This window comes from Cibotium barometz, chromosome 12, assembly GCF_041138505.1.
Source record: "Cibotium barometz isolate CiBa-2024 chromosome 12, ASM4113850v1, whole genome shotgun sequence".
NCBI classification, from domain to species: domain Eukaryota; kingdom Viridiplantae; phylum Streptophyta; class Polypodiopsida; order Cyatheales; family Cibotiaceae; genus Cibotium; species Cibotium barometz.
Genome location: NC_141057.1, coordinates 10,199,049 through 10,211,755, shown reverse-complemented (window position 1 = coordinate 10,211,755; position 12,707 = coordinate 10,199,049). Strand labels below are relative to the sequence as shown.

The 12,707-nt window shown below is 43.8% G+C and overlaps 1 protein-coding gene across 1 annotated transcript in view; it reads left to right on the top strand.

The window, feature by feature from the left end:
- The window catches only part of LOC147633037 (integrin-linked protein kinase 1-like), a 107,540-nt gene that overhangs the window by 81,962 nt on the left and 12,871 nt on the right, over positions 1–12,707 (top strand). The window contains exons 7-10 of the mRNA XM_086806036.1: positions 8,748–8,810; positions 11,294–11,415; positions 11,536–11,621; positions 11,836–11,960. Of these exons, the coding sequence (XP_086662162.1) occupies positions 8,748–8,810; positions 11,294–11,415; positions 11,536–11,621; positions 11,836–11,960 (396 nt within the window). The remainder of the gene's footprint in view (positions 1–8,747; positions 8,811–11,293; positions 11,416–11,535; positions 11,622–11,835; positions 11,961–12,707) is intronic.

Here is a 12,707-nt window from a genome sequence, read left to right as displayed (position 1 = left end):
TGGTATCCCCCCCCCCCCCCAAGGCCTTGCTTATATAGGCCCCTAGTTGCCCAAGCTTTTTAAAAAGCCGTACTTTTTTACCAAAAAAAAACTTTTTTTTCAACAAAAAGCCGTGTCAGCACGGCTGACCTGACTGCTGTCCATGGCCTGATCTAAACCTGTGTGCTTTGCTGTCCCTGCTGTCTGCGGCCAGATCAGCAGCAACCTCTTCTTCTCTCTCAACACATCAGCCCAAAGCTTCTACATTCTCTCTCTTCTGCAAACTACACCAAGCGTAACAGCATGGATAAGACATAGGGGCTGTCTAGGATAAATATATATAGAAGCTTGTGCATTTTGTACTATGTATGGAAGATCCGTATGGTACATGTACAATACGTAAAGTAGTATGGAATGCAACTATATCAAGTCTTGATAGAGTTGCTGCAACAAACAGGATGTCTTAAGATAAGCACTCTTGTCAGTAAAGGACTTTTGGTCCATTTTCCAAACTCAAGTCATAAAATGATAAAATGTAGCACTTTTATTGTCTTGGTGGACTTGTTTACATGCATGAAAAGCTCTTATGTTGTTGATGAAGTGTAATTGAAAAAGAACATTTGTCTATTCGATGGGTGGACCTAATTTGTTTTCTTAGTGACTTCTATAATAGGCTTTCCCTCGAGTTTTTTTTCCCCTAAAAGAAACTTTATCCATTCAGGAAGTCTAATACATCTGCAATGGATTTACATAGAACAGAACCATAATCATAAAGCCCAAACGCGAGTCAAAAAAAGTGGTCCCTCTTGCCAGCTCTAAACCTGTCGGTGTAAAGTATGGCTCCCCTGCCTGTTTACTTATGATACGCATCTTTCATAAGCACTTTGTCCCCGACTTGTGGCAATGTCACTTGGCGTTCGGCTTTTGGGTTTAGGCTCCCAACGTTTGACCTGGCATTTGGCATGCCCAAGTTCAACCTTGTACCTGACACTGTGGCTTCAGCATTCAAAGTCTGGTATTCAGCATGCAACACCCCGTATCCAACATTCAATGACTGGCGTCCCACATCTGACTTCTTGTGATCCATATCTTGTAAAAACTCTGCTATCCATGCTCTCGGCCTTTGTCTCTCCACGTTTGGCTCGAGGGTCCTAGCTCCTAGCTCAAGGCTGTCGGGTCTTGGCAACCCCAAACTCACATCAAACAGCATACTTGGCATCCAATACATCCATGCTTGCACCTGTCATTCTCATTGCTCGACATACAAGTTAGTGTTGGGTTAAAGCCCTAAATGACCCCTCAATGTGTATATTGTACATGTATTTTAAAGGCTTAGAACATTTAAAGCCTTGGCCATGTTCACATTGGACATGGCCACATTATTTTTAAAGTCACTTGAATAAACGGAAAGGCCAACAATACAAATCGTATGGCCATTTTCCCCCAACCTACGAATTGCTCTCCTCTCTCAATTTTCGATAGCTCACGCACCTCCTTTTCTCTGCTCACGCCTGTGTTCTATTGCCCCAACCTCGCACGCCTAGTCTTGGTCTACCACCTGGTGCCTTCTTCTCTCCACAACAACTGGTATCAGAGCTTTAGGGTTCCAAAAACCCTCTGCGCAGGCTGCTGGACAGCGAAAGAAAGATGCTTTTCCGGCGATGTTTTTTGTTTCTATCGCGAAGAAGAGGGTTCCTGGGCTCAAGGGGGGTACCTAGAGGACCCAAACAGCCCAAAACAGGCTGTTTTTAGGTCAAAAACAGGTTATGACAGCAATACGCAGGTGTACCAAATCGTTTAATTCACATGTATAAGTGTTTCCCCTCACGAAATTGACCAAACAGTTGAAAACAGGCACTTGAAAACGCAGTTTCAGTCGAAATTTCTGCAAATTTCTGATTCGGACTGCTTTTATGTACGAAATTTGTGGTCTTATGTATGCAAGCATTGTGGTTGCGCCCAATTGCTGAAATTTTCAGCGTGTTGCATTCCTCTTGTGGTACATAGTCGCAGTGAGTCATCATGGCCGCCACTTCCTCTGCATCTGATGCCAAAAGTTTGATGGAGATCAAACGCTTTGATGGTACAGGTTATGATTTGTGGCAGGATAGAATGCAGGGCATACTGTTTCTCAAAGATTGTGATGATGCTCTTTTGGAAACGAAGCCTGCAGACATGCCAGATGAGGATTGGGCCAGACTCAACAAGAGAGCCAAAGCCTACATAAAGATGGCAGTGAATGATGACATTCTTGTTGACATCAAGGGTTTGGACACTGCATTTGCTATATGGCAGAAATTGAAGGCCACTTATGAAAATGCTACGCCTGTCAATCAGGTGCACTTGATGCGTAAGCTGGTTAACATGATGCTTGATGAAGCCAAGTCGGCTTTTGAGCATTTAAGTGCCTTTACTAGTGTTTTGAGTCAGTTTTGCAGGACACAGGATTACAGCCATTTGATGATAAGCTCAAGGCTATCTTCTTGCTTATGAGTTTGCCTGACTCATGGGAAACGCTTGTGGTTTCTCTGAGTAATAGCCCTAGTCTCACTTATGATGGAGTGAGAGGCTCTATTCTCAATGAGGAGATTAGACGCAAGGCCAGTGGGGAAGGTGGCAGCTCTGCCTATAATGCAAGAGGCAGGAGTCAAAAGCGGGATACAGGTACAGGTAACAGGACTCAAAACAGGAGCAAAAGCAAGACAAAGGACAAGGATGTAACTTGCTATTAGTGTGGCAGAAAGGCCATAAGAAGCCCGATTTGCAGGTACTTCAAGAAAGAGCAGGAAAGGAAGAAGGAAGCGCAGGAGAAGAAGAAGAAGGACGAGAAGAAAGGGGAAAAATCAGCAGGTGACTCTTCCAAAGATGCGGAGAATGCAAATGTATCCTCTAGTGTTGTCATTGAGGAGTTGTCAGACATTGAGGAGATTTTGGTTGCATCTTCATTCCCCTCAGATTTTATGCTTTTGAATGCAGAAGACATGCTTATCTCAAGAAAGGATGTCATTGATGCATTGCTGAGTGCTAATGATGGCCTATCTCAGTCTTGGATAGTAGACTCGGGTGCCTCTTTCCATGTTACTCCATCTTTGGAGTGTTTTGCTACATATACAGTAGGCAGGTATGGCAAAGTTTACCTCGGTGATAACCATGCTTGCAACATTGAGGGAATGGGCACCATACGCTTGGCTCTTAACAATGGCCAAGAGTTTATGTTGAATGATGTCAGGTATGTTCGAGGCATTAAGAAGAGTCTGCTGTCAGTGGGCCAATTGGATGCACATGGCTATACGACCATATTTGCTGGGGGTTCATGGAAGTTGCTTAAAGGTTCTATGCTCATTGTCAAAGGTTGCAAGAATGGTACTTTGTATTATTTACATTGTAAAGCTTTGCCTGGCAAGTTTCTTGCAGTGGCTGACATTGCCTCCCACTTGGAGTTATGGCATAAGAGACTTGGCCACATGAGCCAGAAGGGTATTGATGTGCTCTCCTCTTTGAAGAGGGTTGATGTAAAGGGCACAAAGTTGGACTTTTGTAATGATTGTCTGTTTGGAAAACAAAAGAAAACTTCTTATTATTCTGGTGTCTCTCGCAAAGCTAATCCTCTTGACCTTATTCACTCCGATGTGTGCACTATGCCTGTTAAATCTCATGGTGGTGCATTATATTTTGTGACATTCATTGATGATTGCACTAGGAAGGGTTGGGTGCATTTGTTGAAAAGTAAAAGTGAGACGTTTAATGCTTTCAAGAAGTTTCATGCTTTTGTTACCACTCAAAAGAATGCTAAGGTTAAATGTCTCAGATCTGATAATGGAGGAGAGTATGTGTCTGCTGAATTTCAGCGTTTTTGTGATGATAACGGGATTAAAAGGGAGTTGCCAGCCCCTTATAATCCGTCTTCTAATGGTGTGGCTGAGAGGTATAATCGTACTTTATGTGAGAGAGTGCGTTGCATGTTGTCCACCACTAATCTCCCTCAAGAGTTTTGGGGAGAGGCATTGCAAATTGTAGTTCATATTTGCAATCGCTCTCCTAATAGTACGCTGAAAAATGACATTCCAGAGGAGGTTTGGTCTGGCAAACCTGCCTCTTATGATCATTTGAGAGTGTTCGGCTGCGAAGCTTTTGTTCATGTACGTAATGACTTGAGAACAAAGCTTGATATGAAGTCCATTAAGGGACTCTTCCTCGGTTATGGGGAAGAAGGTGAAATGGGCTATAGAGTGTGGTTACCACAGTTTAGAAAGGTAATTCGCAGCCGTGATGTAGTATTCAACGAGGCAAAGTTGCTCAAAAATGCTACATCTGCTGAGTTTGACAAGAAAAGAGTCAAATTTCAGCCTCTTGTGCCACCCATTGGTGTTGAAACAGAGCCTCATGATGCATTACCACAGGCTGAAATTGATAATCAGCCGGTTAACCTTGAGCCAGAAGAGGTAGGACATGATATTGATGCTCCTAATGAGGATGGACAGCCACCTGCATTGGCTGAAAATGATTTTCAGCAACATGAACAAGCTGAAAATGAGTTGCCTCTCGATGTGGAACCATTGCTTGAGAATGTAGATCATTGGGTACGCAGGTCCACTCGTTTGAGAAGGCAACCGCAACGTTTTGATCCCTCTTTGCATCATATAATGTTGTCAGATGAGGGTGAGCCTCTTACTTACAAGGAGGCAAAGTCATGTGAGTTGAGTAGCAAGTGGGAGCTTGCAATGCAAAAAGAAATGAAATCTTTGCATGCAAATGATACTTGGGATCTTGTACCATTGCCCAAAGGGAGAAAGGCTCTTCCTAACAAATGGGTGTACAAAGTCAAGTGTGTTGATGGAAAACCCAAGTACAAGGCAAGATTGGTTGCCAAAGGATATGCACAGAAGGAAGGGATTGATTTTCAAGAAATCTTTTCCCCTGTTGTGAAGCTTACCACATTGCGTGTCCTTTTTGCTCTCGCTGCAATACTTGATTTGGAATTGAATCAAATGGATGTGAAGACAGCTTTTCTTCATGGTGACATTGAAGAGGACATCTACATGAAGCAACCTGAGGGTTTTGTTGTTCCTGGAAGAGAGGAATTGGTAAGCAAGCTGAAAAGAGCACTGTATGGTTTGAGACAGTCATCACGGCAGTGGTATAAGAAGTTTGACACTTTTATGCTGTCTCAAGGCTTTAAACGCAGCCATGCAGATCATTGTTTGTATACGAAAAAGGATGAGGATGGAAGTCCTATTATCCTTGTTCTTTATGTAGATGATATGTTGATTGCTGGGAAACATAAGACCAGTCTTGATGCTCTCAAACGCAAGCTGAATTCAGCTTTTGCTATGAAGGATTTAGGTGATGCAGAGCATATTTTGGGCATGCGTGTTAAAAGAGATAGAAAGCTGAAATTGCTGTTTTTATCTCAAGAGAAGTACATTGCTAAAGTTCTTGACAGGTTTAATATGGCTGATGCTAAGCCTCTTGGAGTACCTTTACCTCCATACACTAAGCTTAGCAAAGCAGATTGCCCGAAGGATGATATGGCAGTGAAAGCTATGAAGGGAATCCCTTATGCATCAGCTTGTGGTTCCCTCATGTATGCTATGGTTGCTACTCGTCCTGACATTGCTCATGCAGTGGGAGTTGTCAGTAGATACATGTCGAATCCTAGCAAAGCACATTGGGAAGCTGTCAAATGCATTTTGAGATACTTGTTAGGTACACAATCAAAGTGTATCTCTTATGGCAAAAGTGACCTAAAGTTGCAGGGATATTGTGATGCAGACATGGCAGGTGACTTGGACACCAGGAAATCTACCAGTGGCTATGTCTTTACTATTGCTGGTGGTGCAGTCTCTTGGTGTTCTAGGTTGCAGAAAATTGTGGCATTGAGTACTACTGAAGCTGAATATATTTCAGCTACTGAAGCTTCAAAAGAAGCCATATGGCTAGGCAGACTTGCAAAGGAGCTTGGCATGCCTGTGAGTACTCCAGTCTTGGGATGTGATAGCCAGAGTGCTGTCTATTTGGCCAAGAATGCCATGTTTCATGCTCGTACCAAGCACATTGATGTGCGGTACCACTTCATACGACAGGTATTGGAGGATGGTCTAGTCACCTTGACTAAGATCAACACACAGGATAACCCTGCAGATGTTCTCACCAAGAGTCTTGCTAAGGCTCAACATGAGCATTGCATACAGATGGTGGGAGTTGGATAGCTTAAAGGCGTCATTTATGCCTTTAAGTGGGAGGTTGTTGGGTTAAAGCCCTAAATGACCCCTCAATGTGTATATTGTACATGTATTTTAAAGGCTTAGAACATTTAAAGCCTTGGCCATGTTCACATTGGACATGGCCACATTATTTTTAAAGTCACTTGAATAAACGGAAAGGCCAACAATACAAATCGTATGGCCATTTTCCCCCAACCTACGAATTGCTCTCCTCTCTCAATTTTCGATAGCTCACGCCCCTCCTTTTCTCTGCTCACGCATGTGTTCTATTGCCCCAACCTCGCACGCCTAGTCTTGGTCTACCACCTGGTGCCTTCTTCTCTCCACAACAGTTAGCTCGTTAGCTTGGCATTGAGGATGCTCGACTTCAGCATAATGGCCAACATAACAGAGTTTCATCTAGGTTTCCAAATTTGACACCCAACACCCAGCTTCTGGCATCTTATATCTGCCATCCAATGTCCGAAGTCGGCATCCCTCATCCATCATTTGACAACTGGCATTTGGCAACTTATGTGCGGTATCTGATATTTGATGTTCGACATCCATCATCCAAGTGACATGCTTGCTTACTGTCCACATGGGGGGGTTGTGTGCGCAACACTTGGTCTATTAAGCTGCTTAGACATTTGTACTTCAACTCCGGGTGGGTTACGATATTGTGCGGGACTTTGCATCAAATGACTGACTAGATGACCTAACCTAGTCTACCTAATGGCGATTTGAATTTTGACTGGTCCCTGACTAGGGCTCACAAAAATGCACAATGTAGACCCAATCATGTGTATCTGTGTGTGTGTGTGTGTGTTTCATTTAGTTGTTCTCTTTGATGAGACACCAACTTCAGATGTACTCTCAGTTTTGGCCTCTTAGAGACGTTAATATATCATTTCATTTCTACATTGTGCTATTCATCGTCAAGAACAAAGGGCTGAAAGTATTTAATCCTTTTTTGTAAGTTTCCGCATGTTACTGTGGTATCAGAGCTTTGCCTTTCGGTGAAGAAATTCAAGCAAGGAAAAAAGTTTTTTTTTTTTGGTTGCTTGTGTGGTTGGTTTTTAGAGACGTCAGAAGCTCTCCCTATTCTGGTTGACTCGTGTCCCTCGAAGTACGGTTGGTTTTCAGCCTCCAGAAGCGATCAAAAATGTCTCCCAATTGGACCAGAAGCAAAGGACGTTCCAAGATTTTATGCTTCTTATGAAGCAACAGGGAGAACAACTGCGCAAGCAAAAAGCCATGATCTAGACCCTGGAAAAGTGACCACCTCTTCCAACCCTTCTTCCTCCATTCCTCCTCCCCTTCTCTCACCAGTTCTCACCTAGATCCCCCTAGATCCCTACCTCAACTAACTCCACTGAGGGGTTAGTGCAATAGGTCCGTTTTCCACTTGAGTTGTAGATACGGGAGCTTGCGCTTCGGATGCAGGTGGACCATCAAGCAGCAGCTCGTGCTGCGACGCAAGAGTCAAGTTACACATAGAACATGAGTGTTTCCTTGTAGCTCTCGACGCACGGGCGACTTCCTTAGCTCATTTTCACATGAAGGTGAATTTCAATTAGTTTAGCGTAGAACATGATCCCACGGCGTTGAATTCTTGGATTCATCAATTTGAAGCTTATGTTGCTGTGGGAGAAAGTGGTGTTAGCTAGTTGTTACATTGAGGGTGAAGCTATATCTTGGTGGACTCATTGGGCCGAGGCCAATTCCAAGTTTGGAGTTGTCGCCTTTGAATGAGACTAGTTTGTCACCGACCACAAGAAGCAGTTTCTACCGCCTCATTATCTTGAGGGGCTTGAGGACGAGTTCAGCGAATTGTACCTCAATGTGCAATTGATCCTCGAGTTTGCCAACAAAGTCACTCACTTGGCTTTACAATTGAACAAATTAGAGGGGGACAAGAAGGGCAATTCTTGTATGGTTTAGACGTGTAGATCCGATGGGATGTGTGTGTTTATTTGAACCACCGACCTTCGAACGGGCACTAGCGCTCGTGCAAAGTGCCGAGATGAAGTACAACGGTGGAAAGCCCAAGACTTCATAGCCCGCCCCTAGTGTCCAAGGTAGCTACTGCAAGTGGCAAGGGCCAAAACCAAGCATGGTCTTCCCCAATATAGAACACTGGAGCTTTGGCTTCAAGAATTCAATTTGTAACACTCTGGAATGATGTAGAGGTGTTCCGGGCACTTATTAGGCTTGCAGTTGGGTGTAGGGGCACCAATCTAGTCATAGGAGTCAATGTACAGGAGCATGGTGTGTGTGACCCATGTTTGCATGGTAACTAGCAACACCAATCTGCAGTATCATCTGAAAATTCACAGTTTGAGTTGACATCATCCGCATTGCAGGACATTATATGACAAATAAAGGAGTTAAGTTGTCCAAATAGTTCTTGTTTTTGTCTTAATGAACTTGGCTTTGAGCTGTTTTTTTCTTTAACTTTTGCAAATCTTTTTATTCTTAAATCATGTGGCTTCTATTGGGCTTGAAAATGAGGGTATCATTGTACGCCTATCCTGAAGAGAACTCTGTTTGTAATTGACGCAGGGGATTGAATTACTTGCATGAATGGAAGCCTGAAGCTATTATGCATCGTGAATTGAAACCAAGGTAATGAACTTAGTTATTGCCTCTGCTTGTTTGGAGGGTGATTGAATGTCTTGGAAAGTCAACTTGAAAGACCGTACCATGCTGGGGAAAGCCTGTTTATTGAATGTGCGTAACTTTCTTAGGGGGTTTTTGTGATGAGCTAATTCAGTTTTTTTTTTTTGGCATTTTAGGCCATGCTTAATGCTTTTCATATAGGTGTTTGCCTGTAATGCTATATTATGTTGATCTGTTCACTAAAGACTTCAGGGCTTGGTGCATATGAGGTCCCCTCTTTGCAGGCAGTAAGCGGCATAGTTAGCCAACAACAATAGCATTTTGTGATTCAAACTGGCGAAAGGAAAACTCTTTGATTGGGAAAGTGTTAGTCATGGTCTAGATCTTGATTAGAGGAGGGGAGAATGCTCAGTGCTGTTGATAGAGGTGTTGATCTGCTCACTAAAGAGTTCAGGATGGGTCAGATGAGGCCTCCTCTTTGTAGGCAGTAAGCGGCATAGTCTGCCAGCAACAATTCAAACCGGTAAAAGAAGAACAGGTAAAGTATTAGAATCATGGTTTGTGTAACATTATCTTGATCAGAGGAGGGAGGACTTGTGAACAGCTGAGCTCTGTGGGGTGTTTTAGCGTTGGTCATGCTGTAGTGGGGATGCCTATAGATTCTCGCGCCTTATGGATAGGTGCAATAGTGTGTAATGACCACGGGTGGGAGGAAATCCCTCTGAGAGGGCTCATTAAATGTATGGGGTAGGAGGAGTGACAGGGTGTCACGTGCATAAGAGAGGTGCTCCGCCATAAGCCCCTCATGATTGTGTGATCAGCCGCTCTGAAGCTTGTGTATAGTCTTTACAAACATGTCTCCTGTGAAGAAGGTGGATGTGGTAGGACGTGCGAGAGGTGGATTTTTTGGGGCGGGGGGGGGGGGGGGGGGGGGGGGTTATGTGGTATAATGAGTGTGCATATGAATGCTAGATTTGTGGTTCTGTGATAAGGGTGGGTAAGCGCCGTTCTCGGATCCTATGCCAAGCCTCGTCAGAATTTCCGCTTAGGAAGAGTTGGTATAATCCCTTCTGCTTTTTACCACAATGTCCTCGTTTCTTGCGGCGAGTAAGGTATCGATTAATCCATTTAGCTTTATGCTTTTGGATAGTAGCCAACTCACGCAGAAGACGTGTGTGTGTGATATGACATTAGTCATCATACCAACAATTCTAAGGCATGGCACTTGCGTGGGCTTTCGTGGTGGACCGGGGGGGTGTGTGGAAAACTGTCGATGGGGGATGTGTGGATAATTGTTGTGAACTATGAGGTGAGGGTGCTGAGGGGTGCAGATGGGTCTACATTCAAGAGACGACAGGAGAGCTGATATGCATAGATAAGATCACAATTGTGGGTGAAATGGATCTGGCTATAGTGTGAGATGGGTTGTGCCTGTGGTGGGGTAGATGGTGTGTAGATGAGGGTGAAGGCGAGGTAATTGAGGTCGGCACCAAGCGGGCATGGTGGGATGTAAAATCACGTATGAGTGACGCTATTTCTGGCAATCCCATGAGAAAATCCACTGTGCTGGAGCCCCCCTTATATGGAAAACTAGTAAGCCCTCGTGATGCATGCCACCGCGCCATCCCATCATAGATAGCGAGGCTGTGGCATGAGCCAAGTTGTAGGAGGCATCTCCCATAGAAAATGATGTCCGCATTGTCCTGTGAGATCTGCTGTAGCTGTGTGCCATACTGGTTTATCACCAGCAACCTGATAGGGTCCTCAAAATCATGCATCTGTATCTGCTCACTCTTGGTCCTAGCATTGAAGTCCCCAAGTAAGAGGAACTTGCTGAGTCCGAAGAAGCTATGTAATATGTCTGGAGACTCCCTCTGGTCCTGTGGGGTAGCATACCGCCACATAGATGCATCTTGAGGCTGTAATCTGTAACCGAACCCACATGTAGGGGGCCTCCTCATCCCTCCTGACTATGCTAACCATGGGCTGTAAGTGTGTCCCGAATAAAACCACTAACCTTATCCCCTCACCCCTCTTGCTGTTCGGGTCTCCCCCCGCTGGTAAGCTGACTCACTGGGCCTATGTGACCAAAGTGATACAATAATGTCCATGGCATATCTTATCTACTTTTACGTCTACTAGAGTTACAAAGGGTGTATGAGACCAGAAAGAGAGAAGGTTCTATTAACGTCTACAAAAGACCATAGGGTCTATGAGGCCAAAAGTATTACTGTGTGTGTGTGTGTGTGTGTGTGAGAGAGAGAGAGAGAGAGAGAGAGAGAGAGAGAGAGAGAGAGAGAGAAAGAAAGAAAGAAAGAAGAAAGAAAGCTGTATTAACGTCTACTAGAGGCCGAACTTGACCTATGAGACAAATCAATGTACAACTGTCAATGTCTTCTGGATGTCCAGAAAAAAAAAAAGGAGAGAGAGAGAGAGAGAGAGAGAGAGAGATACTTTACTAATGTTTTCTCTTCTCAGTAAGTCGCCAGGAACATTCTTCGGGATAGGGTGGGGCGTCTAAAGGTTGCTGATTTTCACCTCGGTCAGATTTTAAAGGGAGCCTCCGAAATTGCTTCGGATGCTAGTAGCCATAAATTTAGTGGCGCTTCTCGTGAGTATCTAAGTTAAATGCCCTGGTTTTCTCATGTCAGTGTAGGTTGTGTACTGTTTAAAATTTTTATCTTTGTATGTCTTATCTTTTTTTTATTTGGGGGGGGCGTTTTGGGGGCAGGTTATTACATGGCTCCTGAAGCATTACGAGGGGAAGCCTTTGACAAAAGTGTGGATGTTTATTCATTTTCTCTGATTTTGTATCAGGTGTCACTTTTACAATTCATTGTACCTAGCTTTTGCTAATACTTCACGTGAAGGTTCTGGAATTATCAGGTTCTTGCTATCAAATGGACTAGGTGGTAGCCACCTAATTCCACCGTGAAGTTTGTAAAGTAATGTCCAGTATATGGATGGTTGCGAATGTACAGAGTTGAGCAAGAGGTATCATACAGAATATTTACTTGCCTTATCTTTGCAGATGATTGAGGGATCTCCTCCATTTTCAAACAAAAGTGAAGAAGAGGTGCTTGATGCTGTTGGTTACCAAGATGAAAGGCCACCTTTCAAATTGAAGGATAAATACTATCCAGAAGGATTGAAAGAGTGAGTTTAGAATAACACAAATTGGTTTTGAAGTCTGAGACTAGTTCGGTTTTGCAAATCCAAAGAGGAGAAGCAGGCTTGTTGCCCATGAAAACTTCGTATTGTTGTCTACTAACTAGGATGTGATCTTATTTGTGGAGAAAGTTCAGGAAAGAGTCTTCAATGCTATTGACTAGCGACTGCCATTCGCCTTTTAGTTTGGGACGTTTTTTACTTTATAAATGTTTGGTCTTCTTGACAAGAGTTAAAACTGCACACTTTAGTCAACCGCCTGTAGTAGTTTCTGTCTAGTAGCCCAAGGCCTTGGTTGTAACTGAGCTGAACATGATTGCTAAGCCTGTTCTGCATGACTAACATACAGTCTGTCCTAAAGACCTTCCGCAAACGGTCCAAAGCTTTTTGAAATTCATGCATATGTTGCAGGCATGCTCGTCTATGTACTTCTGGAGCAACCAAATCTTTTTCGGATTTTGGACTTTCCTGTGCTTTCCATCCTCGCTTGGTGTACACAGCAGTGTACTGATATGCATGCCTTGGATTTTACCCAGGTCATTGGGGGAAGCAGTGGTGGTGCAAAATGCTGTGAGTTTAAACTTCATTGAGGGCCATCTGAGACGCCATTGGTAGGCTTGTGTCACCAGGCAGTGACATGGCTCCCTAAAGTTGTTACAAGGCAGTAACATGGCTTCCTGAAAAAGTCACAGTGATAAATTTCTGGGGGTTGTTGCAAGGCAGCAATAGTCACAA